We start from the raw sequence: 26,947 nt of genomic DNA on the forward strand, positions 1-26,947 counted from the left end.
CCAGGCTTCCTGCTGCCTGAAACAACCACTTTACATCCTTCGCAAAACCTCTTCCTCATTACCAGGCCTGGCATTTCTGGAACCACCCCAAAATGGTTACATGGTCTTTGGTACTAGAAGGGGGTGAAAGTCCAGGGGAGGCAGTGCAGTCAAAAGGAAAGAGCTCCTAAAATCTGACCTACAACTGAATTGTTTCCCTGCCACTGACTCCCTGCATCCACTGCTCAGTCACCGGGGAGTGTTAGGGGCGGGGGAGGGGTTCAAAGAAGCCTGGGGAGCTCAGATCCCCATCTCCAAAGATATTTAAGCACCTAATGTCCTTTGAAATTTAATGGGAGCCGGGCACATAACTTCTGTAGTTACTTCTGAGATCCTCAGGCTTGGCCTCTCTGTGCCTCTGTTGCCCTGTTTGTAGCAGAGGATAATTGGCTCTCACGTTCCTTGCTAGGGAGCTATTACAAATGACGGGTGCGCGGTCAGGACCCAATTCAGCAAATCACTTACATATGTGCTGAAATTCCAGACAGTATCCCTGAAGTCAAGGACACGTAAGCAGGTGATAGGAGCTGAGCATGTGGATGAAGTGTTGGGCAGAATGGAGCCTCTGTTCTGGCACTGGGGGGCAAATATTTTAATAGTAAGTAATCATTACGAATCACTAAGGGTTGTTGGCAGATTCGCATGTCACCAAGGAGAAGAGGCCACCTTTCTGCTGGGGAGTCTGGCCCCAAGCTGGGCAAAATGTTTGCAACCAGCTTCGAAGACCTTGGAACATGAGACAGTTGGACATCACAAAGTCCCTCCCATGTAATAAGAGCCCGAGTCAGCTTCTAACACACCCCCCCACCTCCTTGGTCTGGCAGGGTGGGTGTGCCCTGCACTAGAGGAGTAAGAGCAATTCCTGACTCTGAAATGGCATGTATCAGCAGTAGATCTCAAAGTGCCGGCAATGACTTCCCCACTGACTGGGGGGAAACTGAGGCACAGAGTGGGGAAGTGACTAGCCAATGGGCAGTCAACTGGCTAGCAGAGCAAGCTGGGAATAGAAGTCAGATCCCTTGCTCCCCACGCCAGAGCTCTACCCACTAGGCAACATTGACTTCCCTCTGCGGATCAGCAGTGCTCCCTGGTGCGTTACTGATGGGTAAGTTTGAGAAAAAGCTCCACCCACCCACCTCTCACATGCTCACCTAGGGGTGGAGCCAGGAGGCAGCACTCCCCCTCTGGGTGTAGGGGCAGCTAGCTGGGTAGTGAGTTCTGCAGAGCTTTATCCCTGCAGCCGTCTCCCAGCACTGACCATACCCACCCACCGCCAATGCTGTGCATGTCCGAGGGGAGAAGGGCGGTGAGAGGCAGCTGAATACACAGCACAGCGGGGACTGATGACAGAGCAGTCTCCTACCTGACTATGAGGCATGGAGACCGCTGCATCCGCATGCTTGTCCTGCAGGAATCCTGGGTCATCTTTCCTTCCACTTCTACCTTTCCCATGGGATTAAGGCTCTTTCGTGAGCCTTTCCTGCCCTAGCCCTGGGTTTCTCATGGGTGGCCGAGGGGGGTAGAGGGGTTTAACATTTCAGGCCAGAGACACCGGTGTGTCCCACACAGACCTGATCCCTCCACCCTTCTGGTTCTGGGTGCTCACCTCTGCAGACCTCTCAAAGTTCCTTCCGGCTGCAGAGAACTAACAGAGGCTGCACTCTTGGTAGCTGCTGAACTCTCAGCTGCCTGCCACAGTCGGGGAGGAATTCGAGACTGCGCTGTGGAGATGATTTCAAGGACTTGATTAAAGTGGCAAGGGTGAGCAGCATTTGGAGAGGAGGTCACACGTGTTTTGTCACTAAAGGGAGTCTAGTCAAACCCATTTCCTGTATCTCCAACCCTGCAGCTCAGGGATGTAATCAGCTGGGTTCTCTTGGGCTCTGCTGCTTTTTCCTGTTGCTGCATCTCAGGCTGTCATCTCATCCCAGCTGCAGGGTTGTGCTGGGAACTGTGGTCCCTCTCTCCTTGGTGATGAGGGAAATGAATGCTTCTGTGACAGGGTCACCCTTTCCTTTGCCACGGGCTAAGCCTAAAAAGGTTGCTTCCTGGTCCCATGCCTCTTTACTATTGTTAATTTGCAGTAGTAGCACCTAAGGGCCCCAAGTGAGATTGGGGCCTCCATTGGGCAGACACAGAGTGGAAACAACATCCTGCCCAGAAGGGTTACAGTCACAGAATGGGGAAACCAAGGTGAAGAGAGGCCACGTGACTTGTCCAAGGTCACCCAGCTGGTCTTTGGCAAAGCCAGGAGTAGAACCCAGGCCTCCTGAGTTCCAGGCTCTACCCATTGGGTCACAGTGCCTCTCCCTCCCACCTGAGAGCAGGAAGTATTTCCTCCCCCCCCGTCTTACCCGCCTATGTCTAGGGAACTAGCTCTGGGTTGAGCAAACCTGGGAGCGTATGCATGAGCTCACAGGGTCCAGGCAATCACAGAACTGGCTGCTGGGGACCACGGAGAAACACACAACACTGTAGCAATGGCATCATTTATGTGTCAGCATTTCTTCCTTGGTGCAGCACCTTGCTCATCATTGGCACTGCTCTAAGCTTGAGTCCAGCCAGATCGTAGAGCAGTTGTCTCCCAACGACCTTTGTGTGCCTTCCCCGTTCGCCTTTCAAGGACATGGAGCTGCAGAAATTCCTGCTTGCCGCCGACCCGCTGTGAGACACCAGGCAATGGGGTAGGTCACTGCTCCTTTCTGTGCTGTTGTTTCCCCTGCCTCGCCTGTGTCCAGCTATTTAGATGGCAAATGCTTTGGCGCAGGGACCATCTCACACTCTGTGCTTGGCTCAGTGGGATTTTTACACAGTACTATGGTCAAAATAATAATGGGGTGATGAAAAAAAGCAAACATGATTCTGGGATGCATTAAGAGGTGTGTTGTGAACAAGACATGAGAAGTCATTCTTCCGCCCTACTCTGCGCTGGTTAGGCCTCAGCTGGAGTGTTGTGTCCAGTTCTGGGCGCCGCATTTCAAGAAGGATATGGAGAAATTGGAAAGGGTCCAGAAAAGAGCAACAAGAATGATCAGCAGTCTAGAGAACATGACCTATGAAGAAAGGCTGAAAGAACTGGGCTTGTTTAGTTTGGAAAAAAGAAGATTAAGGGGAGACGTGATAGCAGTTTTCAAGTATCTAAAAGTGTGTCATGAGGAGGAGGGAGAAAACTTGTTCTTCTTGGCCTCTGAGCATAGAACAAGAGGCAATGGGCTTAAACTGCAGCAAGGGAGGTTTAGGTTGGACATTAGGAAAAAGTTCCTAACTGTCAGGGTGGTCAAACACTGGAATAAATTGCCTAGGGAGGTTGTGGAATCTCCATCTCTGGAGATATTTAAGAACAGGTTAGATGGATGTCTATCAGGGATGTTCTAGGCAGTACTTGGTCCTGCCATGAGGGCAGGGGGCTGGACTCAATGACCTCTCAAGGTCCCTTCCAGTCCCAGCATTCTATGATTGGTTGATACTCATGTGCACATGGGTGAGCAAACTCTTCATCCCTGCAGTTAGCAGGCCCCTCCCCCTCCAATCTGTCTGATGTTATCCAAACCGATGGACATTTCGGTTGTGTTCATCTGAAAAATAACCCCTCCTTCAGCACGTGTAAGAAAATAAGTCTGTAGAAGGTAAAAACGGTATAAATTGGTACATACATGGGAATACACACACATAAAAGAGTAACATATTTCAACCTTTGAATGAGATGGATAAACCTGAGACCCAGCAGCCGATTGTGCTATGTCCCCGTTAGGAAATGGCACCCCCCCCATGGGGGCTGCCCCCCACTTTGCAAACCCCTGCCTTTGCACATGGTCAGCCCCATGGCAGAAGCTCCTATTAGCTCTTGGTTAACAGAAGGGTCTTATCCATTCCAGCTCTTACTGGGAGGTTAGTGATGTCTGTTGTCTCTTTCCTTGTTAAGTTGCAACCTCCCCTCCTGGGGCTCCGGAACGTCCTTGCGGATTCGTATTCATTCTCTGCCTTTGTCAGGCGGGCGGTGCCCCAGCTGGCCAGGCACTCTGGCTTTGCTGAGCACGCTGTCTCCTCATGCTCTTGGTAGTGTTGAGAGCACAGAGGGGTGGCAGTCCTCCCAGGCAGAGCAGTGTGCTGCCTAGAACTGCCTTGCTTTGGGCATTAGCTTCAGTGAACAACCCACGAGGAGCTCAGGAGGAGCGATGTGTGTGCAGAGTGCTACAGGAAGGACATGCCCAGGGCTTGGCTTCATGTCCCTGGTGGGGAGCCCCTTTGGGTGTCCCCACACTGCACCGAAAACCCAAGTCTGTGGGACTTGGGCTTGGGACTCAGTGCTCCCAAGCTTGTGCTGAGTGTCCATGCTCTCTTTGAAACCAGGGTTTACGCTTGCCTCACAGCCACGTCGTCACAGCCACACTGCAGCACTTGGACCTGAGTCACAGCTGGACATGGGCTGGAGCATATGACTTATGAAGAAAGGTTGAGGGAATTGGGATTGTTTAGTCTGCAGAAGAGAAGACTGAGGGGGGACTCAATAACAGCCTTCAGCTTACTGAAGGGAGGTTGCAAAGGGGCTGGAGAGAGGCTGTTCATGGTGGTCACAGATGGCAGAACACGGAACAATGGTCTCAAGTTGCAGTTGGAAGGTCCAGGTTGAACATTAGGAAAAACTTTTTCACCAGGAGGGTGGTGAAGCATTGGAATGGTCTACCCAGGGGAGTAGTGGAGTCTCCATCCCTAGAGGTGTTTAAGTCTTGCCTTGACAAAGCCCTGGCTGGGCTGATCTGATGGGTTTGGTCCTGCTTAGGGCAGGGGCTGGACTTAATGGCTTTTTTAGGTCTCTTCCAGCTCTATTGTTCTATGATTCTGTGACCCACCCCCTCAGCCAAGGTCCGAGGACCTGGGTCCAGAGTTCCTGCCAACCTGAGTCGGACTGATTTGAGGAAGCCTGGACGCCAACATGAGTCAGAGCCTGGCCTCAGTGTGCAGTCCAGACACATCCTTTGTGTCCTCCCCATCCTCCCCGATCACTTTGCTATTGTAAAAAGGATAGTATTTTCCCCGTGTCTTTGATGTTCTCAACCTTTACCTGACCTTCGGAAAGCCCTCTGGCACACCTATGAGGAATTTTCACAGGTGGGTAAACTGAGGCAAGGAAGTTGCGATTTTTGTCCAAGAACATGCCGCAAAACAGGACTGGCATATGGGCATGCATGGTCATTCGTCATGTGCTCTCTGTCTCGTAGCCCTGGCGCTGAGGGCACAGCTATGCTGGAGGTTCTGCAGCTTCCTACATCTAGACAAGCAATCTGTATGTAGATAACCCACCTTCCAAAGGGGTGGTAGTTAGGTCAGGGGAACAGCTCTTCTGTTGCCCTATCCACATCTACATTGGAGTTGGGTCAGCTGAAGTTCTGTGCTCAGGGGTGTGAATTTTTCACCCTGCCCTGAGTAACATAGCTAGGTTGATCTAAATTTAAAGTGTACTCCTTTCCCTCTGCCGAGGGGGAGTTGCCCTGTGTCTTTGATGTTCTCAACCTTTACCTGACCTTCAGAATACCCTCTGGCACACTGATGAGGAATTTTCACAGGTGGGTAAACTGAGGCAAAGAAGTTGTGATTTTTGTCCAAGAACATGCCACAAACCAGGACTGGCATATGGGCACGCATGGTCATTTGTCATGTGCTCTCTGTCTCGTAGTTCTTTCCCCCTGCCAAGGGTCCTTTCCCCCTAGCAAGGGGGAGTTGCCTTAAGTTCTATACAAACACAAGGCAAGTCCTTCTCCACTGTGGAGGATTATGCCAGGTCCCAGGCAGTGGGGTATATAGTTGGGACCTGAGCCCTGACACAACTCATTTCACTTAGAGAATTATGGCAGTATTCCCTGTAAGAAGAGCACCCGTTTATCGTAAGACTTACTGGTTAACCGGTTGAATGTTCTCATTCCGAACCCAGAGGGGGCAGCCTGTGTTTCTGCTGATGGTTCACATTTCCACATGCCTTGGTCCACATAACAAAATTTATTCTGCCCAAGTATGGAAAAAGCACAGGGAACCCTGCTCTCTGGGCTCTCCCCGTGTCCGGTTCTGCTCAGAAAGCAAAGCCCGGTAATATTCGAGTTGAACTTTCCAATCGAACGATGCTTAGCACAGGTTTGCCCATCCCTTAGTGAGACCCAGTCCTGTGAGCTGTGTGCTGATTGTACATGATTAGGGCTGGGATGACACACGCGAGGAAAACGCACAACTTGTGATCATCAAGGCCGGGAATCCCCTTTTTGTTCCCCTACTGCAACCAGTGAAAATGTTAACGAGACCCTGATGATGTCTTGTAAGGTTCCTTTCCCTGCCCAGGCCTACCCCTCGAAAGGGGAGCTAGCAGGAACAGGAGGGAGGTTATTTGCAATAATCTCTGAATTGGATAGATGTTTACAGAGCCAGGCTGGCAGTGGAAAGGAAATCTAGCGTGCTTCAGTGACAGCTACAGTCTTAATTCGGGCTTCCTTTCCTGTAAATATTATTCTAAGGCCGGCTGCAGCACTACCTAAATCAGAAAGAACCACCGGCAAAAAAGCACGAATGAATAAACATTTCTCTCCCTTTGTGCCCCCTGCCCGTCTTGCGGGCTAAGGTGTAAGATTGGTAGCTGCTTTGGTTTGTCTCCATTTGGACAGGGTGGCGTCAAGGCAGCAGGGGGACAGGCAGCTCAACATGTTAACCACTTTGGAGCTGTGGAGCAGGGCAATAGCTCTGAGCTAGCGCCTGCTGCCACATGGCTGAATCCAGGGCCAATGGTCAGGTGGGGGGGGGAAGAGATCAGTTTTGCTGTTGCTCTCCAGCATCTTTGCTCCGTCTGTTTTCATGGGGCTTTCCGGCAGGGGAGTCGGCTAGCTGGCCCACCACAAACCATTCCTCTGCAGCACTCACATCAAGGGGAGTTTTGACTTCAGTGAAGCCAGGGTGGACTTCACGCGAAGGCTCACAGACGTAGGCAGAGCAGCGGTGGACACCAGAATGTCAAGGCCTAATTGGAACAGATAAGTACAAGCTGCACCTCTGAAATCCGGTACTCTCTTGGCTGGCAATATCTGTGTTCCAGCAGGACCGCGGATGTTCCAGGATGAGAGAGTACCGGGCTGGTGCCAGAGCCCCAGTAGGGCTGGGAGCAAAGCTGCTGCCTGCCCTGCAGCTGGGCAGGGACTGAAGCCAGAGCCGGAGGGCAGCCTCAGGGAGCCCGGGAAGGGGCCAGAGTCCCAGAGGAGGAAGGCTGAAGGCTGGGGTTGCAGCAGTCCTGGAGTGCAGGGCTCCCTGGGTGCAGAAGCCACGGACCTCCCCTTGTCCAGCAAATTCTGTGATTCGGGACCTGTTGGGTCCCAAGTATGCCAGATACAGGAAGTGCATAATGTACACCAATGCCAGGGCTGTGTGCAGGGAGCTTTCGTTACTTAAAAGTTACACATCAGCCACCGCACTACTGTAATGCGCCTGTTCTGCGCTGTGAGAGCTCTGGACTTTCGGCACTTTCTATCTCCAGAGCATTTAACAGACATCAGCTGAGCTTTGCAAAGCTTGCTGGGAGCTGGGGACGCATCTCCATGCCAGGCAGTATCAAAGCAAGGAGCAGTGCTCGGGCAGGGCCAGTTCTCAGCCCTAGGTTCACATCACTAGCTCAGCAGGCTGCACCCCAGGACTGAGCACCAGCAAAATACTCAGTTGTCGAGCAGGAGAGTTGGTCACTGAGCCAGAGCTGCATGTACTAAGGGTTGATACCTAGCTTTTGCACAGGACCATCTAGCTGTAGATCTCATTGTGCCTAGCCTACAGATGGAGAAAACTGAGGCACAGATCAGACCCGCGGGTTGCTAGCAGAGCCAGGAATAGAATCCAAAGCTCCGAACTCCCATGCCCTGGCTATTGGACTAGACTCCCCCCTTTTGACTCCTAGGAAGGAATACTGCAGAAAGGGATCTAGGGGTTGTAGAGGACCACAAGCTGAGTATGAGTCAGCAGTGTGACACGGTTGGAGAAAAAGCAAATGTGATTCTGGGATGCATTAACAGGAGTGTTGTGAGCAAGACATGTGAAGTAATTCTTCCACTCTACTCTGTGCTGCTTAGGCCTTGGTTGGAGTATTGCGTCCAGTTCTGGGTCCCACGTCTTAGGAAGGATGTGGAGAAATTGGAAAAGGTCCAGAGAAGAGCAACTAAAATGACGAAAGCTCTAGAAAACACAGCCTGTGAGAGAAGTTGAAAATAAATGTGTTTGTTTAGTTTGGAAAGGGGAAGGCTGAGAGGGGACGTGATAGAGCTTACAGGTACCGAAAAGGGTGTTAGAGGAAGGAGGGAGAAAAATTATTCTCCTTGACCTCTGAGAACAGGACAAGAAGCTTAAATTGCAGCAAGCAAGGTTTAGGCTGGACATTAGGAAAAACTTCCTGTCAGGGTGGTTACGCACTGGAGTAAGTTGCCTGTGGTGGTTGTAGAATCTCCCACACTGGAGATATGTAAGAACAGGTTGGATAAATGTCTAGCAGGCACGGTCTAGACCAGTGTTTCATTGGTGTACCCCTCGCAGGACGTCAGCCTTGTCGGCATCCCCCCTCTCCCAGCGCCGTCCCAGGGCTTATCTCCTGATTCTTAGTCATTCGTTGTCTGCCAGGTACCCCTTGAAATCCTTTTGTGCTCCACCCGGGGTACACGTACCACCCTTTGGGCAACCCTGGTCTAGAAGGTGGTTGGTCCTTCTGGGAGGGCAGGGGGCTGGACTTGATGACCTCTCAAGATGCCTTCCGGTTCTCGTGTTCTGATCCTATGTCTGAACCGTCGGTGTGAGTCCACAGAGAGGTGGGCACGCTGTCGCCCGCTTCTCCTGGGTTCTCACTGAGCCGCTCGGCGCTGTGGAGGATCAGGACCCAGCCGGGTGCCTCTGTAGGCAGCATGGATGACCTACAAATGCAATCCCACACCTCTCCTCCAACTTCTCATAGCAGCCAGGAGCCTCCTGCCAAGCACAAGTTGGGCTGTCACAGAACCATGCAGGCCACGGAGCTGCTCGGAGCATTTTGAATGTCCTGGAGGAGGATGCTGGCCACTCTCTGGGTGGGCTGTCGGTCATCTCAGAGAAGGGAGTGAGACAAAGGAATGAGCTGTACTGAAAAACAGTACAGGCTGTTCCTCTCTCATCTGGCACCTTCGGGACCTGACCAGTGCTGGACGAGAGAATTTGCCAAACCACAGGAGGTCAGTGTGATCTAGCACCTTACCATCATTTCCACTGTGTACTGGGCTCAGAGAAGACATTAGGGGTAAATTGGAGCTAAATCACAGCACAGAACACTGAAAGCCAGGGCTGGTGGCTGGAAACGAATTTTATGGGACCACAGGAAACTTGGTCACACCTGTGATAAGTGGTTGCCTGGCTAACTAAAATTGTGCTGGATAATGGATGGTACCGGACTAGAGCGTGTCGGATTAGAGAGATTCAACCTGAAGCACAGTAGCAATGACTTCAGCTGGGTCAGCGGAGGGAAAAGCTGGTGTGATGTGATTCTACCTGTAGCTAACTAACTTTCTTTCTTTCTTTCTTCAGGTACAAGGGCTTCATCAAGGACTGCCCCAGCGGACAGCTGGATGCCGCTGGCTTTCAGAAGATCTATAAGCAATTCTTTCCCTTCGGCGACCCAACGAAATTTGCAACCTTCGTTTTCAATGTCTTTGATGAAAACAAAGTAAGTCGGTGACAGGCAGCAGCTGAGTCCCCATCACCTTCAGGGCCTGCCCTCCCCGCCACCGAGAGAAGTGCGGTGTGGGACGCTGTGAAATGTCCCCTACAGCGATACCCGCTCTCTGTCCACTTCTTGATGTGTGAAAATCCAAAGGCTCACTTCCCAGGGCAGGAAGGGAAAGGGGAGAAGCTTTCACAGCGAGTCCCTCTGCTTCTGTTACTTCATGATTCTTACAGGGGCAGCAGCAAAAGGGGGGAAAGGTAACCTTTGGTGCTGCTCACAGAGGCCCACCAGGCAGGCCGTACTTTCCCCACGCAAGCAGCCAGAAGCGTTGGCGGCAGGAGTTACCCAGAGCCGCAGGCTTTTCAGCGCTAGGTCAGACCTTTAACAGACTCTGCAGCCAAGAGAAACGTTCAGAATTCCCGTCCCCTTTGTCTCTTGCCTCTGTCGTGTCTTCCCCCCCGCAGCCCCCCCACTCTCTTCGCTTTTCAGACGGCGAGCTCCTGTTTGTGCCTCCGTCTTGTCAGACCTGCAGTCGCCTGAGCCTCTGCCGCTCTGTTTCATGGACCGAGGCTGAGGAGACAAGCTGGGGCCCTGCTTTGCTGAGGCCAGTCACAGCTGCCTTTGCCAGGAGCCCTCCCTCTGTTCTGATTCTCTCCATGTTTTCATTCTGCTGACAATTTCGTGGAGGGTTGGGGAGACCCTGTCATAGGCCCAGGGCACCTCACTCCCAGCCCTCAGCAGCAGATGCTTGCTGAAGTTGTGCGGGAGAGGGAGGTCTCGAACTTTGTACATGTTCGCCCCATCCCTGTACCCCCTCTCCTGAAGGGCAGGTTCCCCGTGCACACTGAGCCCAGCTGGGGGACCTGGGCTCGGGGACTCAGTGTTTTCCTGTGCACACGTGCACGTCCCCGCCGCAGGGTAAGCCTGGCTTTAAGTTCCTGGAGCCAGCTCTCCCTGCTGTGTTAGTGTGTCCATAGGGCACTGTGTTGAAATACTCACTTGGGTGGGTGGCTTGAGCTGTCACCCCCGTGCCAGGCTCCATCTCCACTGCCAGGCGACAGGGCTTGGACCCACGTCAGAGCAGGACACAGGTTGGACCCATCCCTTTAGCAGGGTCGGGACTTGAGTGCTGCTGACCTGGTTTGTGTGTGGACAGAAATGGACGGGGCTGTCCCTTGTGGGCCTGGGACAACATCCCCCCTCCAAATGCCCCTGGCACAGGACCCAGGGCAACTTCCCATCTGCAGGCCCTACCCCATCCCCGCTCCACCTGTTCCTCCCCAGCCCTGCCCCCCACCCTGTGCCTTCCTGCCCCTGCCAATGCCCCCTCCCCTGAGCAACGTGAGCTGGGGGATTGCCAGGGGACCTGGCACTGGGTGGCAGTGGGGGGTCGGCCCCCTCCCACATTCACCACCACCCTCTCCACCCTCTGCACTCCACTTCTCCCTGGTGGTGGGAAGCGGAGCGCTGTGGGGCTGGGGCCAGGGCTGGGCACTGCTTCCTGTGGCCAGAGTGAAGCTCAGCACACTGGGCTGGGAGACAAGCAGCCAAAGGAGCAGCACGCTGGGTCACTCGGGCTCCTGCCGCCACAGTGAGTGGGGCTGGGCCGCCCCTGCTCTGCTGCTGCTCTGTTCCAGGGCTGCCCCCCCATATCCCTTGGGCTGACCTGAGACCCACCCATGGGACAGATAAGGCAGCTGCCGTGGGGGCCCCCAAAGCATAGGGCCTGGGGTGGCCACCCCTAAGCACCCTATGGGCAGCACGGCTCTGGAGATGAGGCTTGGGCTCGAAGCTGAGTTGGAGCATGGCCTTAGTGCGCAGTGTGGACGTTCCCCAAGTTACTCCTTTTCCCCACTGCCTTGTACCCCGTGTCCTCATTTCCAGATGCGCACAGCTGGGCTGAAATGCGATCAGAGCAGAGTCGCACAAGAGAACAGCCCTGAGATCTGCTACGGGCCCGCTGCTGGCAGCGTAACTTGCACTGCATCTCCTCCGCTCTGTCCCTGGGACTGGAACTCAGCAGCCAAGGGACGTGGAGTGGCTCCACCGGTTGGGATCCCGGGGTGCTGCTCCCCAGCCGCAGAATCAGGTGCCTGCCAGTGCACACTGGTGCCCAGCTCCCTGGTCAGCATCCTGCCCTGTCCCTTACCAGCTCATTCCTCCCCAAGCACCAGGAGTGGCTGGCACTCAGTCTGCAAGACCGAAGCGATGAACAGGTCACCTGATGGAGCCCCACGAGCAGGAATGCAATTTACCCTGCTCATGTCGGCACAGTGACTCAGCTGTGTGGCATCTGCATAGAATGGGCCTGTTTGGGTCTCCACCTGTGTCTGCAGGTATGAGTCATGGTGCAGGCGTAACCTCTGCCCATAGCACGCTGGGTCTCACCAGGCCCTTTCCCTTTGCAGGACGGGAGGATCGAGTTCTCAGAGTTCATCCAGGCGCTGTCAGTCACTTCCCGAGGGACCCTGGATGAGAAACTGCGATGTAAGTGCTCGGCTCAGGCTGAAACCCTCAACCGTGACTCTCTCTCCCACCAGCTCAGCCCTGGAGCCCAGAAGGGATCCACAGTCGCAAGAGGCAGCAGTGCAGTAAGCACTTGCCCAGGCAGAGAAAAGCAATAGAGAGAGTGTCCCTAACCTGTATCTGGGAGCACATCTCCCAGCCGGGACCCACCTACAGGCCGGTGGGGCTCACCCTCACATGCAAAAAACTGGTGCATGGCCATTGCTTGAACGTTGGGGTTTCTGAGCTCTGCCTTGTCCCACGGTGTCCGAGCTGGAACATCGAAGCAGAGCCCACGCCGCTCTCGGCAGCGTCCCAGCAGGCGCTGCGCTACGCAGGCCTGTGTTCCCCGGTGGGGAAGTGCGTACCCAGAGGCAGTGTGAACAGACCGGTTAGGTTTGTTGTGCCTGGTCTTGGGATCTTGGTGCAGGCGCTCACCTCCGATAGCCCTGCTTAACGTACTGTGCCGCATTCAGGGGCTATGGGGGCCTGGCGCACTGACAGCCCCGCAGAACAGAGGCCTCTCTCAAGCCACAGCACAGCTCTGGTGCAGGGAGCAGCAAGACAGGGCTTCTCCTCACTGCCCCATTAACCTGCTTCTGCCCCCAGCTTGAAGGGCCTCGGCTGGGGAGAGGGGGCTGAATCAGTCTCCAGGACCAGTTCAATTCCAGGCCTCTTAGCCTGAGACTGGTGACCGGGGGCCAGAGAGAGCCAGTGATGCCTATACCATGGGAAGTGGCTTGTTCCTCGCCCAGACGGGCCCCCGAAGGGCCGTCTGACTTGCTGCCAGGCCAGGGTGTATTCACACTGGCTGCTCCCTGCCCGTGGGCGCCCGGCACTTCCTCAGCACGTCAGCGTCGCTCTTGGTTTCAGGGGCATTTAAGCTGTATGACCTGGACAACGACGGGTACATCACAAGGAACGAGATGCTGGACATCGTAGATGCGATTTATCAGATGGTGGTGAGCAGCAGGGGGCAGCGTGTGCCGCGGTTCCGTTCACGTTCGGCGCGGTGCCTCCAGGGCGGCTTGAGCAGCAGAGCCTGACGCCGACCCTGTGGGCGCAGTAGGCCCAGCAGGGAGACAAATGAACATGTCTGAACTGGGTGGAGCCGGGGCCTGACGTGGGCAGCTCCCACGGCCTCTGCTGTTGTGGATGGGAGGGTAGAGGTCAGGACGATCAGGGCTGGTTAATGCCTCCCCCCAGACTGCAGCAGAGGTGGCTTCTGCTCTGAGGCTCCTGTCGTGGATGCGAAACCCCCATCAGGATCCTTTGGCTGCACAACCGGCTGGGGGAGCTGCATGTTCCCTCCCCGCCTTGCCAGCCGGCTGCAGCCCAGATCCCAATGCCAGGATACTTTGCTCCAGCCTGGCCCTTCGCTGGGACTGTCCCAGGACTGGGAGGCAAGTGAGGTCAGCTGAAAGGGGCCTGCGGGAGGGAGTAGCCGTCTACAGAGCGGCCCACGCACCGCTCAGCTCTGGATCAGGGTGGCTGTCACCCAGTGGGCAGCAGGACGCCGAGACCCCCCAGCAGGGACGACACAGCCCAGCCACCAGCTGTACATAGGTAGGACGCCTCACGCCCTCCTGTCCCTGCAGGGAAATACGGTGGAGCTTCCAGAAGAGGAAAACACGCCCGAGAAGAGGGTGGATCGGATTTTCGCCATGATGGACAAGGTGAGATGCGATGGCTGCTCGTGTATTTGCCGCTCACCACGAGGGGGCGGTGGCAGGCACAAGCCCTGTTCTCCGTCTCCCTGCGAGAGTTTCCCCTTCCCACCCCCTTTGCTGAGGTGCTGCGTACCAGGAAACCACCAGCTGCCGTCCTGTACTCGCCTCGCCTGGGCAGCCTGCTCAAAGCTTCCCACAGCGAGTTGGAGCCCCAGCTACTTGAGGCGCTTGACACAGGGTGCGGCCCGGCACCAGGCTTGTCAGTGAGCCGTTAGTCCCTGATCCAGACGGGCTCCAGTGGAGGAGGACGTTTGCCTTACGCCTCCCTGGCCATGGGATTCAACGGGTGATCCCATTTCAGCGTAAGGCTGGCTCAGCAGAGGGAGCTTCATCCCTGTGGAGAGGTAGAGCTGCGCCTAGGCCCCAGCGCTTTGCTGAATCAGCCCCTCTGGCAGGCTGGCGCTTCCAGCTGGTTGCAGCCCTGCTGGGCCAGGGAGATGTCATGCCTAGGGGAGAGGTGGGGTTTGCCTGGGGTGTTTTCGGCGCCTGGCGCAAGGGCGGCCTTTATCTGCCTTGGGGCCAGAGGAGGCTGCCGAGCGTATCTATCCCATAGCCCTACCACCTCCCAACCAGGGTGGCCAGATTTTCAGGCCTCGTCTTGCCCACCTGGTCCTTTGTTCTCAACTCCCCCAGAGTGGCCCTGGCTCTGGTTTTGTCCTAACGACAAGAGAGCTCAGCCATGGCACCTACGAATCAGAGGGAGCTCAGGTGCCTTCTGTTCTCTTGCACCAAAGCCGGAGGTGGTTCCCTGTAGAAGCAGTGCCGGGCCAGTCAGTAGCAGGCACAGAAGGACCCGTGCCCCCTAAAAGTGCAGGCTTGTGTGCTGCCAGGTTTCCCCCACAAGAAGGAGGGGAACAATCGTCCTTGATAGGAGACTGTTTCATTCGCTGAAAAATGTTGCTGTTAGAAACTCAGACAGTGCTGCAAAGGCCAATGGGGCAGCTCCAGAGGAAGGAGGTGCCCTTTGAACGCACTCCTTAAAGTGTATGCAAAGCAGTAGAGAATTGGGGTACGTAGCAAGGATGGAGCAGAGCTAAGGAGACCCAGTCCAGGTCTGACCTTCCTTGGAGTCTGGGGCAGGGTGTTTGCCTCAAAGCTGTCCCTCATTAATCCCAAACACAGATTATTTTCCTGGGTCCAGGGTATTTAAATTAAAAATATTAGCTGCCACAGGTTGGCCCTCGCCAGTACTCACAGCCGTTGCCTTTCAGAATGCGGATGGGAAGCTAACGCTGCAGGAGTTCCAGGAAGGCTCCAAAGCCGACCCCTCCATCGTACAGGCACTATCCCTCTATGATGGACTTGTATAGTCCTGGGATCCCATGCTGAGGTAAGTGGAGCCAGGTGGCAGGGCTGGGGGTCTCTGTTGGAAGCAGGACTGGTGGTGCTGCCTGTACTGAAGATTGCCTGACACTGTGTTTTCAGTTGCCTATAAGCTTGCCAGGAATAGATCAGGGGCTGCAGGGACTGAGCGGGACTTTCCCTATATAAGAATAGCTACAGCCTTCCCTGTAAGCTGAGCACATGGGGCTCTTTCTCTGTCTTAGGTGGGTTCTTTTGCAGGGCTCAGCTCGTATTATTCTCTAGCCATCAAGGTGTTGCTGGCAGCTGGTTGTCCAGACAGGCTGGTATCTATCAACAATTTCTTACTAACTTATAATGCTAAATACTTACAATACTAATACTTACAATACTAAACTTATAAGCATGGACCTAGCAGCTGCTACAAAACAAACCTTACAGAAGTTGCAGGACTTAACCGCCACCAATGACTGAAAGTTGCAGAACTCACGTCTGCATTACACCGGACTGAGCAGCACTAATTCAGTTGACAGAAGCTGCAAATACTGCATTGCCTGTGCATGATGTGCTCCTCTGAGCCCTGCCTCGTATGTGCTCTGCTGTTTTGAAGGCAGCGTGTAGGAAGCTGTAGTGGGGAGCGTGCACAAAGGAGCATGCCATAACCTCAGAAGAGAACCACCACAGAATGCAGGGCAAGCTCCACCAGGGGGCGTGATGGGTCTCTGAGCTTAGCAGCTGCATCCTGCCCCAGCGAAAGCTGCTCTGCAGGGCTTTGGATGCAGTGGTGCAAAGAGGAAGCTAAGCTAGAGAAGACAGAAGCTGGGAGAGGGAAGGAGACCAACTCTTTAGCAAGTTGATGGGGGACAAGCAGTTGTTAGAATGGGATCTGCTTGGATCCAAATTTCCCTTTTGGGAGCTTTATGATTCCCGCCACCTGACGGGGAGTCGATTACTTCCCATGACCTTGGGGGGACAGTCACAAACAAGCGTGCTCATTTTCAGGCATCCACCAGGACTGTTGGACAGGAAAGGGGTTTAAACTAGCTAGGTCTGTGGCACGGCCGCATGGTAGCTGTAATAGACAAGCCCCAAAAGCAGTTTGCAAACTCTGGGGCTTGGAGAAGGTGCTCATGTGCTCAGCATCAGCTGACAGGTTATAATATCCAGTAACCCCAGCTCATCAATATTCTGCAGCATTAATCGTATGGGTTTTAATTTAATTGTGTCTTGAGGGGGAGCACACAGGGAGCACATGCATTGTGCTGGCTGCTGCACAGAGACAAAGGGCACACCTTGAGAAATGTCTCTGGAATTTTGAATTACAGCAGGAAAGCGGGGATGGGAACAGCCAAGATTTCCACATGCCCATTCCTCTGTCTCCTCCATGGAACTTCTCAGATTTCATAACTGCGCCCGTACCAAATTCATGGCCCCTTTTCGGTTAGTTTCACAGTCAGTAAAAGTTTCAAGATGTCCGTGATTTCAGTCTGAAATTTCACAGTGCTGTAATTGTAGGGGTCCTGACCCTAAAAGGACTTGGGGAGGTTGTAAGGTTAGTGTAGGGACAGTCGCGACACTGCTGCTCTCACTTCTGTGCTTCTGCTGGGGGCAGCACGGCCTTCAGACTGGATAGCAAGCAAGCGGTAGTTGCTGGCTGGGGCCAACTCTGGAGGCAGAGCCACTCCCAGCATCAGTGCAGAAGTGAGAATGGGGTGGTATTATCACCTTAAACTTTTGCACTGTCGCTGGTGGGCTGCAACCTTCAGAGCTGGGCTCCCAGCCAGCAGCTACCACTCTCCAGCAGCACAGAAGCCATGGTGGGAATACTGCAAAACCCTTCATCCCAAAATAACCTCATGGCCTCCCCACAAGCCCCTTTAGGGCCAGGGCCCCCAGTACAAGAAACACGGATCTCCCCTGTGAAATCTCAATACCAAAAGCACACAAAAGACCACATTTCTTGTGGGGGAGACCAGATGTTATGAGCCATTTTGTATTTTCCTGGCTGTAAATGTGGTGTGGCCTAGTCATAACAGTGATGTTTCCCATTTTTGAACTATTAAGCCCCCCCGAAAATGGAGGTGTGGGATTCCAAAAGGAGGTAGCACATTCTTCCCTGGTTATGCAACCAGCTCAACATTGCCAACAGCAAGTTTCAGAAACTGGTGAGTTCCTAAAAACCATGAGATTGTCTAAATCAACGAAGAGATCAAACACAAAAATAAATATTAAATTGGAGTGTGGATGTGTGGGGGGCAGTGTCGTATTTCCAAGCTGTTTTCCATAGCCCGGATGGTGAGAAAACATACATTTCGTTTTCAGTGAAAGCACAGAATCTCGCAAGAATCACCTGGCTCCAGGACCTGGAACCTTAAGGAAAAATAAAATAAAAGATGGCAAGGTTTGCAATAAAATCCTATAAGTCGGCAACACTGATGGATGAATAAAATTCTCCTTGTCTGTAGTTTCTTTGATTTAAACACACTTTGACTTGCTTTCCCATCTTCTCCCTCAACTTTCCTCCCCCCCAACTTTTTCTCTTTCAGTTGCCTGGGGGAAGATTCTTTCTGTGCCATCAGACCACCTCAGTAAAGAAGCTTGCCAGTCCCTCTCCAGCCTTCCTTTACGTTACACAAACAAGGGAGGCGCTTGAAGTGTGAGGTCATCCCCCGCGCCCACTCTGCACTCTGAATCAACCGTTTCCATTTGCCAACTTTCGCTTTTTCAAAATAAAGGGGAAAAAGAAGAAAAAAGGAAGGAAAAATAGGAATAGAAAAAGCAGCAAATTTCTGAGCATCTGGGGTGAATGGGATCACACGTCACTGTGTGGAGACATCCCTGCCTCCGCCTCTCGTTTTACTGAGTAGATTTTTTTTTGAATGGACTAAAGCCACCGACAAATCTTTTACATTGTTTTCTTAGAAAATCACAGCATGAAGAAGGCATCGAAAGGTACTGCTGAGGTCTTGGAGTGGGCGGCTGCTGCACCCCGTCCGAGTGTTCGATCACCGTTGGCTTCTGCTTTATCGGGGGACAACTGGGGGTGGGTGATAAAAGGCAATTGGAAATGGAAGTTCCACATCCCTGCTTCTCCAGCAGCAGCCTGGCCTGCATCGCTAGGGAGACGTGTATATTTTTTGTGATACAGTATTGTGCTTTCTTTTTGGGGGGGCGGGGATGGAAAAAGTGAAGCTTTGGGTCATATCTGTGTTACCAAAATCTTTATTTATTTGTTGTAAATGTTGCTGCTGTGTTTAGTCTTTCGTGTGTTGAACACCTAGGGGATACACATTGCAAGGTTTACACACTGTGGCAGGGGGAGGTAGCCTGCGATAGCAATTAAGCCAAAAATATTCTCCCACTCCCCCTGCCCGTATACTGTGCTTTGTTGGCTGGTTGATGTTTCTTGGGGGATAATCTAACCCCTTTCTCCTTTGTTCCCATCCCTCTAGGCCCTTCACCCTTCCCTTCCTCCTCCACATTAGAAATCCTGCTAGTACCCCAGCTAAATCCCAAGGCTGGGTCTGAATGCTGTTGTCCTTCACTCAACGAGTTCTATTTATGTTGCCCTTTTGCATTCGTTTTGCCATCTTGCCTTTGTGTAAAGCAGAATGACGAAATATACAGTATCCAGACATTTTTCTGCATGAAAAGTATTAACGGAGCCAATATTGTTTGAGCTTGAAAATGACCCCGCTTTTTGGGAAACCGTGGGACTGTTGTGTATTTATCTCGCAGGGCAGATGGAGAGTTACAAAAATGGAACTGAATTAACTCCTGGATAAGCCTCCAGGAGGTTGGAAGCCTAGAGTCCCTGGGGGCTGAGAACAGAGATGGTTGGGTGATTGTACAGTTACCTCCCTTTAATGTTTCTGACCAGCAGGTCAGTGGAGCTTACGAGACTTGTCTAAGCAAACTACAACTCATCACTATCTAAGGCAAAATCAAGCCCCTGACGCTGTCCAGGGCTACACAGGTCTGCTTAATGTAATGGGGAGGGCGGAGCAGGAGAGCTACAGTTTCTTAGCTGTTTGCTCTTGTTTGGTCGTTTCGGAGTGCTCTTGAGTTTGGATCCTTGGGCCATGCATTGACAGAGTGCTAGAGAGGCCTCATTCAGTGGGGCACGTCCAGTCTGGATCACAAAGATAGGGGTGAGCTTTGATGAACAGGAAAACAATCAACAAAGCAACACAAATCCAGGCTCCTCCCCTGCTCCGTTGCTGCTTGTTCTGTCTCCACCTTTGGGCAAAATGGAATAGCAGAATAGAAGCACAGCAGTAAATGCACCCAAGACTAGGCCACGGTTCTTCTGAATAACAGGCTGGAACACGCCTCCTGCAGCTATCACCAGGAAGGCTTGTGCAATGCCTGTATACACTGCTGTTGTCAAGTGCATCATGAATATTATAGCCCTTCACTCTTCTACCAACGTTCTTAGTCGTGCACCCAGAGTTTGGTGCATTTACCTGTGGTGTTAGCTAGCCACAGTGTTTCTAAAGTTCCTGTCACCTTGGTCTGCTGGCTTAAAGCATTGTTCTTCTTAAGACAGGGTGTAACAAGGACAGCTGCAGATACTGGATTGTGGGGCAGGAGGGGGAAGCTAGGAGTGGCCAATGGTAGCTGATCAACAGTGGCTGATCTGTATCAGTGGAGGAGCATGTTGAGCAAACTCCAGGTTGCCTTTCTGTCCATCTTCTTGTCTTCCCGAGTTGGGAAGGACACATTTACTGCCCTCCTCAGAGGTATACTTCTCTACTTAGGACATTATGTGCTAAAAAAAGTCTAAATGCCTGGTATCTTCCTGGGTGTTCTTCCCTTGAGCTGCTAGTACTCTTCCTGGTCCAGCAGCAAGGAGCTCTGTGTTTTAACCTGCTCTTGGGTGCTCCCCTGCAGCCCTCGTCACCTCTAAACCAGCACAAAAAGCAGGGACTGCCTCTTTCAGAGCTGAAATCACGTTTTATGTGTGCTGAGCACGACTTCCCCTTACTCCTTTCCTCTCCCGCCATAGCGCTGAAGTATAACCAGTGCAAGCTGTGCTTTGCCAGAGATGATACACAGCCCAGGCAACCCTGGTTTAGTAATCGAATGCCTGCACGATGGTGAATGTGTGTGTGCGCCTCTGTCTATGTTGCCTTCTATCTAAGGCGGCTATTTATTCCCCACCTCAACCCAGAGTTGGTAACGAGCTCTCTTCTTCTCTGCTACGCTCCTGGTGTAACAATAACACAGAGCATCCGAACATCTTGTCTGGGCTGTTCATAAAGGCCACCGCCTTCCACGCATTACTCTCATGGGCGGCAGAAAAGCACAAAATGTTGGAAGTAGCGTGATCTCTTTTATTGCTTGGTAATCTGAGCTGCCAGGGCTTGGTTTACGTGTGCCCCTGGCCTGCGTCCATCCAAGCAGAGCTGAAGGCTTTGTAAAGACTGTGGTCAATCTGCTTGTACGTTGCTTAACCGATCTAGTTCTAGATCCAGCTTTAGGGCTTGGGGATGACGGACGCGTTAGCAGAGCGAGAGAGACAGATTCGAGGGGCAACGAAACTGCACATTCTTGTTCCCCTAAAAGGCACCTGTCCTGTTGAAGGCTGCGCACGGGTGGGTAATGAACCCCACGGAGTGCTGCCCACAGGTGGGTGGTGGACCCCGCGGAGCGCTGCCCACGGGTGGGTGGTGAACTGCCCACGGGTGGGTGGGGGACCCCGCCGAGTGCTGCCCACGGGTGGGTAACGAACCCCACGGAGCGCTGCCCACGGGTGGGTGGTGGACCCCGCCGAGTGCTGCCCACGGGTGGGTGGTGGACCCCGCGGAGCGCTGCCCACGGGTGGGTGGTGAACTGCCCACGGGTGGGTGGGGGACCCCGCCGAGCGCTGCCCACGGGTGGGTGGTGGACCCCGCCAAGCGCTGCCCACGGGTGGGTGGTGGACCCCTCGGAGCGCTGCCCACGGGTGGGTGGTGGACCCCGCGGAGCGCTGCTCACGGGTGGGTGGTGGACCCCGCGGAGCGCTGCCCACGGGTGGGTGGTGGACCCCGTGGAGCGCTGCCCACGGATGGGTGGTGGACCCCGTGGAGCACTGCCCACGGGTGGGTGGTGGACCCCACCGAGTGCTTCGCCAGACTGGAAAATGTGATGGGAACTTCACTCTCCCTTTGTCCTGTTCACAAGGGAGGCTGAATATTCTGGGTTGGCTCTACTGTAACTGATTCATCCAGATCGAGGCCTCAAGCCAGAAAAGCACATGCTTCGGTCCACCTTTATTTGGGAGATCGCTTAAGCATTTGCTTAGTTTTCATCCGTAAATAGAGATGTGTCCCTGGGTTGGGGCTTGAATGATTTCTGTTATTCTTTAAAATAATATCCAGCCTCTTCAACGACTCCTGCTCCTGAAGGGCCCAGTGGTGGCATGTTCTGAGATGAACATGAGGAAATGACCCTTCGTGAGATTATAGTTCTACAGAAACAGAATCAAACCAGTGCAACTCTCCATGGGAGAAGTTTTGTCTTGGGGCTTTGACTATAGGCTACCGTGGGATTGTTTTGTCACGAGAGACCCTTTGACTGTGATGCTCCTTGATTGGACTTGATCAGCCTGGTGCAAACTCACCAAGCAACTGCTGCATTATATGGCAGGACAAATTCTGACCTAATAGGGCCTGATCCTGATCCCGTTAAAATCAACAGACCAGACGGTCAGCGAGTGTGGGGTGGCTTCAGTTGGAGTGACGCCAGTTTGTACCAGCTGAGGAGCTGATTCATTGTGACTTTTGCCATTGGCTTCCAGGGGAATGAGGTGATCATATGAATCTGGTAGAGCCGTTGCAGTGAGATTAGGGTTCTGAAGGCTCCTGAGCTCCTCCTGGGTGTTGCTGGCTCTTTTGAAGAGGGTACTTGAAGAGAGACAAAGGCTGAACACATTTCCCGTGTCCTGTGTAAAATGTGCGCACGTTTTTATCACACCCAAGAACAAGACCCCTCTGCCTTTGCAGCTGGGAGTGGACTGGCCCCTGCTTTTCCCTCCAGTCTGATGCACTGTGTGGGCGGACGGGTGAAGAATGGAACGTAGGGCCCCAGTCGTTCCAAGGGCAGCGCAATTCCCCTCCTGCTTTGTGGCCGGAATGCTCCTGTTTTCTGGGGGAGGCTCTCGGTGGTGCCTCCCACCTCGCCCCCGCTCCCCCCGGCTGGTCTCTGTCCAATGCTGACTGGCGCTTCAGGTGAATGTGATGCTTTTGTAACTTCCCCTGCTTATACACAGGGCTGTCCCGAGGGGTGGGGCAGGGCCCAGGCCAACCCCTCCCCACAGTACCCCAGGGCAATCCGCAGGCCCCTCCCCGCCCTGCCCCCTCTCCCCGACCAGCTGGGCTGGGGATTACCGGGGGCAGAGTGCAGGAGCAAGGGGTTGCCTCCCCTCAGCCTCCCCCACCCCCTTCTGCTGTGCGGCCCCAACCTGCTGAGCCCTGCTTCTCCGCAAACAGCTGGGAGCAGGAGGCTGCGGCTGCTGCTTGCGCCACGTGCTGAGTGGGTGAGGGGAAGGGAGGTGACATCCTGCTGCTGCCCCCTGCCCCCACCACCCGGGCTCTGCCCCAGGTAATCCTCCCCCTCCCCCTGGGACAGCTGCCACAGGGCCCCCAAAAGCCCAGGGCTTAGGGCAGCCCCCCACCACCTCGTTCTATGGACAGGGCAGCTCTGGTTATACGTAACTAACCACCCAACGTGTCTAACACTATCCAGGCAAGTGCGAATGGCATTTGTCCCGGCACTGTCCTCGGAAAGGCTTTGCGTTTGGCAGAGGCTTTGTATGAAAGAGCCGCTGTATTTCCAGGGACGCTGAATAAGGGCTCCAGTTCTCACAGACCTATTTTTTAACAAACCGATTGTCCTGGCCAGATTTTCAGTGTCAGCAGCTGTCTCTAGCCCAGCAGCAGTTAACCGCCCCGGCCTGGGCAGTGCAGAGAGCCCCGCTGAGGCGAAGCCAGGAGTCTCGGGTTTCACTGAAATGTTCACATTTAATAATCACATCGGCAACATGGCGGGGGGGGTGCAGATGGCTTCAGTGTCTGTCGCAGAGAAGCTCTGTCCATTGTCCTGTCTCTCTCTCTCTGGCTTATTTCCCATAAGCTACTAAAATGCCCAGAAGACAACAGTGGGCCCACTGACGCGCACAGCAAAGGGACGTAGTCTCCGAGGTGTAGCTGTCTTAGTCTGTTGCTTCATAACTAGCAAGCAAATTCCATAGCACCTGACGAGGTGGGTCTTACCCAGGAAAGCTCATGAACAGCTAAGGGAGTTGGTGGAAAGGAGCCTTCAGTCTCTCTGCCCCGTTAGCTGTGATAGAATGGAAAGCTGTGTTTGTCAGGGCCAGCGGGTCCAGATAGGGCAGGAAAGAAGGGTTGGTTCCAGCGCAGGGCTGCAACTGGTAGAGAGAGTATTGCACAGGGACACCAGGCTCTGGCCAATTCCAATTGACTGCACCTCCCTCATCTGCTGCCCCTGAAGTCTTCGCCACAGCCCTGCCTGACTGCCAGTGAGAGACGACTGCTGCTTGGCCATTTTTACCGAATCGCCACTGGGTTGACAACTGCAGCTTTTCTGCGTTCAGGCTGCCGCAGTCCCTGAGCCACGGTCATCCGCCTCTGTTTGTTTCCTGTTTGCAAATTAAAAGCAAAGCAGTTTTTGACTGAATAAAAAAGCTTTGGTTGATTAATAAAGAGCCTGTTTTATCTTCTCGTTTGTAGCCGTGTAAGTTTTCCCTTATGGGAAGGCAAGTCTATTGTTGGACCAGACATTCCTGCTGGGCTGTTTGCAACCTCGGTAATGGGGTGTTTTCTCCCTAAGGGGCAGCACATTCCAATGCGGTGAGTATCGGACTGGAACGTGTGAGACCTGGGCGCTAGTTGTGCCTCAGCTGTTGACTCCCTGAGTGGCTTTGGGCATGTCAGGCCAAAATTTTCAAACGTGGCTAATGATTTTGGGAGCCTGACTTGGAGATGCATTCAGTCTTGTTTTTAGAAGAGCATGCACCCCTGCAGCGAAAAGGGGAACCACAGTTTCTCAGCACTTCTGAAAATAGGCCAGACTGCATCTCCGCTTAGAAAATGTTGACCTTAACCGCTCTGTGCCTCAGTTTTCCCATCTGTAAAATGGGGTCAATATGAATCCATTCTTGCAAAGTGCTTTGAGAACTAAGTATAAAAATGCTATCTGAGCGTTAAGTATTATGTGACTATTAGTGACCAGATTTTGCACAGTTTCCAGAAAATGAAACTTAAAGGAACACAAAATCATGGAGAAATCCTGGTGTTGGACTATTCTGTTTATTCCACCGCATCATTACCTTTTTAAAAAAAATTGTGGGCCATTATTGAAAAAACAACAGCAAATGATTTGTTTCTTTTTGTGATGTTTTCTGCACAACATTTCCTGAGATGTTCCTGAACTGAAGAGAGAAGAGTGTTGGATATGTGATATTTGCAAAAAACAACAACTAGTAATAAAGAGTCCAAGGTGCATGGCCACCCTTGGATAACTTGCTTCCTGGCACTAGATGTTATCTGTCACTGTCAGTGTTGCACAGATTAAAATGCGGGATCTGTACTTTCCTTTTCTTTGGTTTTATTTTTCTGTTTGTGTGATAATGGTTCCCATTTTATATCACCTTCCCCCGCAGCTTTGGGGCTTGTCTGGACTTGCTGTTTCATCCATCAGGAAAAAGCTGTGTGATTTTTGAGGGGAAATCACACTGGCAGGTCCCCTGACCAAAAATAAGTTTCCATGGTACAAGACAGGAGAGAGAGAGAGACGAGAAAGTTTTTTTCTCTTGACTAGTCATTTAATTATAGTGATCTGTAGCACAGGCAAAAGCAGCTACTTATAGCTCTTCCCTGGGCAGTGGTTGTAGGCAAACTTCTTATTTCGTTTTGATTGCCTTTGAGAATTGTTTCCGCTCTGGGCTGCTGGGGCAACATTCCAGAACCTCCCATGGGCCCACATTCTGAGCAGAGCTCAGTATTTGCATTCCCCTTCATTGGGAAGGGCAACTACTCACGATCTGGCCCTGCCTTTTCAACAAGCATCATTGGCTTCCATGTGTGCTGGAATCAGTGGCCTGGTATCTTGTTAATCAGCCAAAGAAGCAGAGGACAAAGAAATGGGCCCAGCCGAGAGCTTTGTCCAGTACAGAAAACTAGCAAAGCTCCCATTTCGTGGAACTGGCATATTCTGTGTCCGACGAAGTGTTTCAAAGTGAAGCGAGAGCTGGGCAAGGAGAGTACGATGGCTGCCCATTGCATTCAGCATGTTGAATTCACCCTTGAACGTGTGTCAGAAAATCTACAGAGATAACAAACTCTGTTTCTCCCTGCACGGAACCTGGGATGAAGAGTAAAACCTTGTGACCTCACAGCTATAGCTTAGACCAGGTCTGCTCTAGATATTAACGGTCAATTTTAGACACACAGTTCTAGCTACAGCAATTGCGTAGCTGGAATCAACTTATCTACAATCGACTTACCTGGCTGTCCTCATAGAGAGAGGTCAATGGGAGAAACTCTCCCGTTGATCTCCCTTAGTCCTCACAATATTGAGGCATACAGGGATCAACTGTTGACACCAGATAGTTCGATTTTGTGCATCCCCTACCAGGCTTATGAAATTGAACTCTGGAAGTTAGATCCTGACCAGGTTGATCTTCTGTATAGTGAAGACATATCCTTAGAAACTAAGATCCCGGGAAAACGGCTTTTCCTGCGGTGTGAGGTACAGCCTTCAACTCCTAATTGTTTAGGAGACATTAAAAGCTGCTACCTTCACACAGATTCAGAATCTCCAAATTCTAGAGGTGTCTCCCTAGATGTACACGGGACATTTTGATAGTATGTGGGCCCGGGTGGACCAGCTAACCAGCTGTTAGATCATTAAAGTAAAGCAAGGTGCATTTGTCAGTAAATTGCAAAGCACTGTCTGCAGGATCAGCTGATCAGACAGGCTGTGCCAGGGCATGAATTGTGGGAAAATAATTGTATCTTAAAGAAATCACCAGCAGACCAAGAGGGGAGAACACTTTGGTATAGTTAAGACAGGGCAGATCTAGGTAAGGTGTAATTAACAGGTAGAAGCAGTGTGGTTTGGAAGATGAAGAATAATTTGCCTTTGATTCTTTACAGCATAGACGTCTGCCCTGGCTCTGATCTGCAGGAATTCGCAGTTCCTCCCTCTGTGCTGCTAAGGAAATAAACCATCCTAAGTCTCTTTGATTCCATTTTTTTAAAAAGTCAGTTTGAGCAATGGGCGCAGGGAATTAATTTTCACACAGGTCAGTTTTAAGGAGCTGGTTATAACCTGTGTCCACCTGAGCTGGCTGCACAAATGACCGTAGAGCAGTGACTGTCACAGCTTGCCAGCTGAGTTTTCCCAGGGTCGTGAGAACTGTTTAAGTGAGGGGGCTGGGAGAGAGGGGCCTGCAAAAGCAATTTATGCACAGAGACATTTAGTCAAACTCAGCCAAAGCCCTGTTTAGATTGTGGCTTTAATTCTCCCTCATGGCGGGAGCCTTAAGGAAATCCCCCTCTGAATGCAGCAAAGCTGGAATTCACTGAGTGCCCATGACTCCCACAAGGCACTTTAGGAGCCTTGGGGGTAAAGTGGGGAATGAGGCATTCCCTGGGCCTTCCCCAGT

The 26,947-nt window shown here is 52.6% G+C and overlaps 1 protein-coding gene across 4 annotated transcripts in view; it reads left to right on the plus strand.

The window, feature by feature from the left end:
- Positions 1–21,110, plus strand: part of NCS1 (neuronal calcium sensor 1) — a 104,743-nt gene extending 83,633 nt beyond the window's left edge. For 3 of the 4 annotated variants that reach the window (XM_075015389.1, XM_075015388.1, XM_075015390.1), the window contains 6 exons: positions 9,601–9,739; positions 12,148–12,226; positions 13,118–13,206; positions 13,843–13,920; positions 15,186–15,304; positions 17,823–21,110. In XM_075015389.1, the coding sequence (XP_074871490.1) occupies positions 9,601–9,739; positions 12,148–12,226; positions 13,118–13,206; positions 13,843–13,920; positions 15,186–15,284 (484 nt within the window). In that variant the 3' untranslated portion in view covers positions 15,285–15,304; positions 17,823–21,110. Of the gene's footprint in view, positions 1–2,559; positions 2,724–9,600; positions 9,740–12,147; positions 12,227–13,117; positions 13,207–13,842; positions 13,921–15,185; positions 15,305–17,822 lie in introns of all 4 variants that reach the window. The other variant, XM_075015391.1, reaches the window with a different exon arrangement.
- Positions 21,111–26,947: the final 5,837 nt, after the last annotated feature.

The sequence above is a fragment of the Carettochelys insculpta genome, chromosome 21, assembly GCF_033958435.1.
Source record: "Carettochelys insculpta isolate YL-2023 chromosome 21, ASM3395843v1, whole genome shotgun sequence".
NCBI classification, from domain to species: Eukaryota; Metazoa; Chordata; order Testudines; family Carettochelyidae; genus Carettochelys; species Carettochelys insculpta.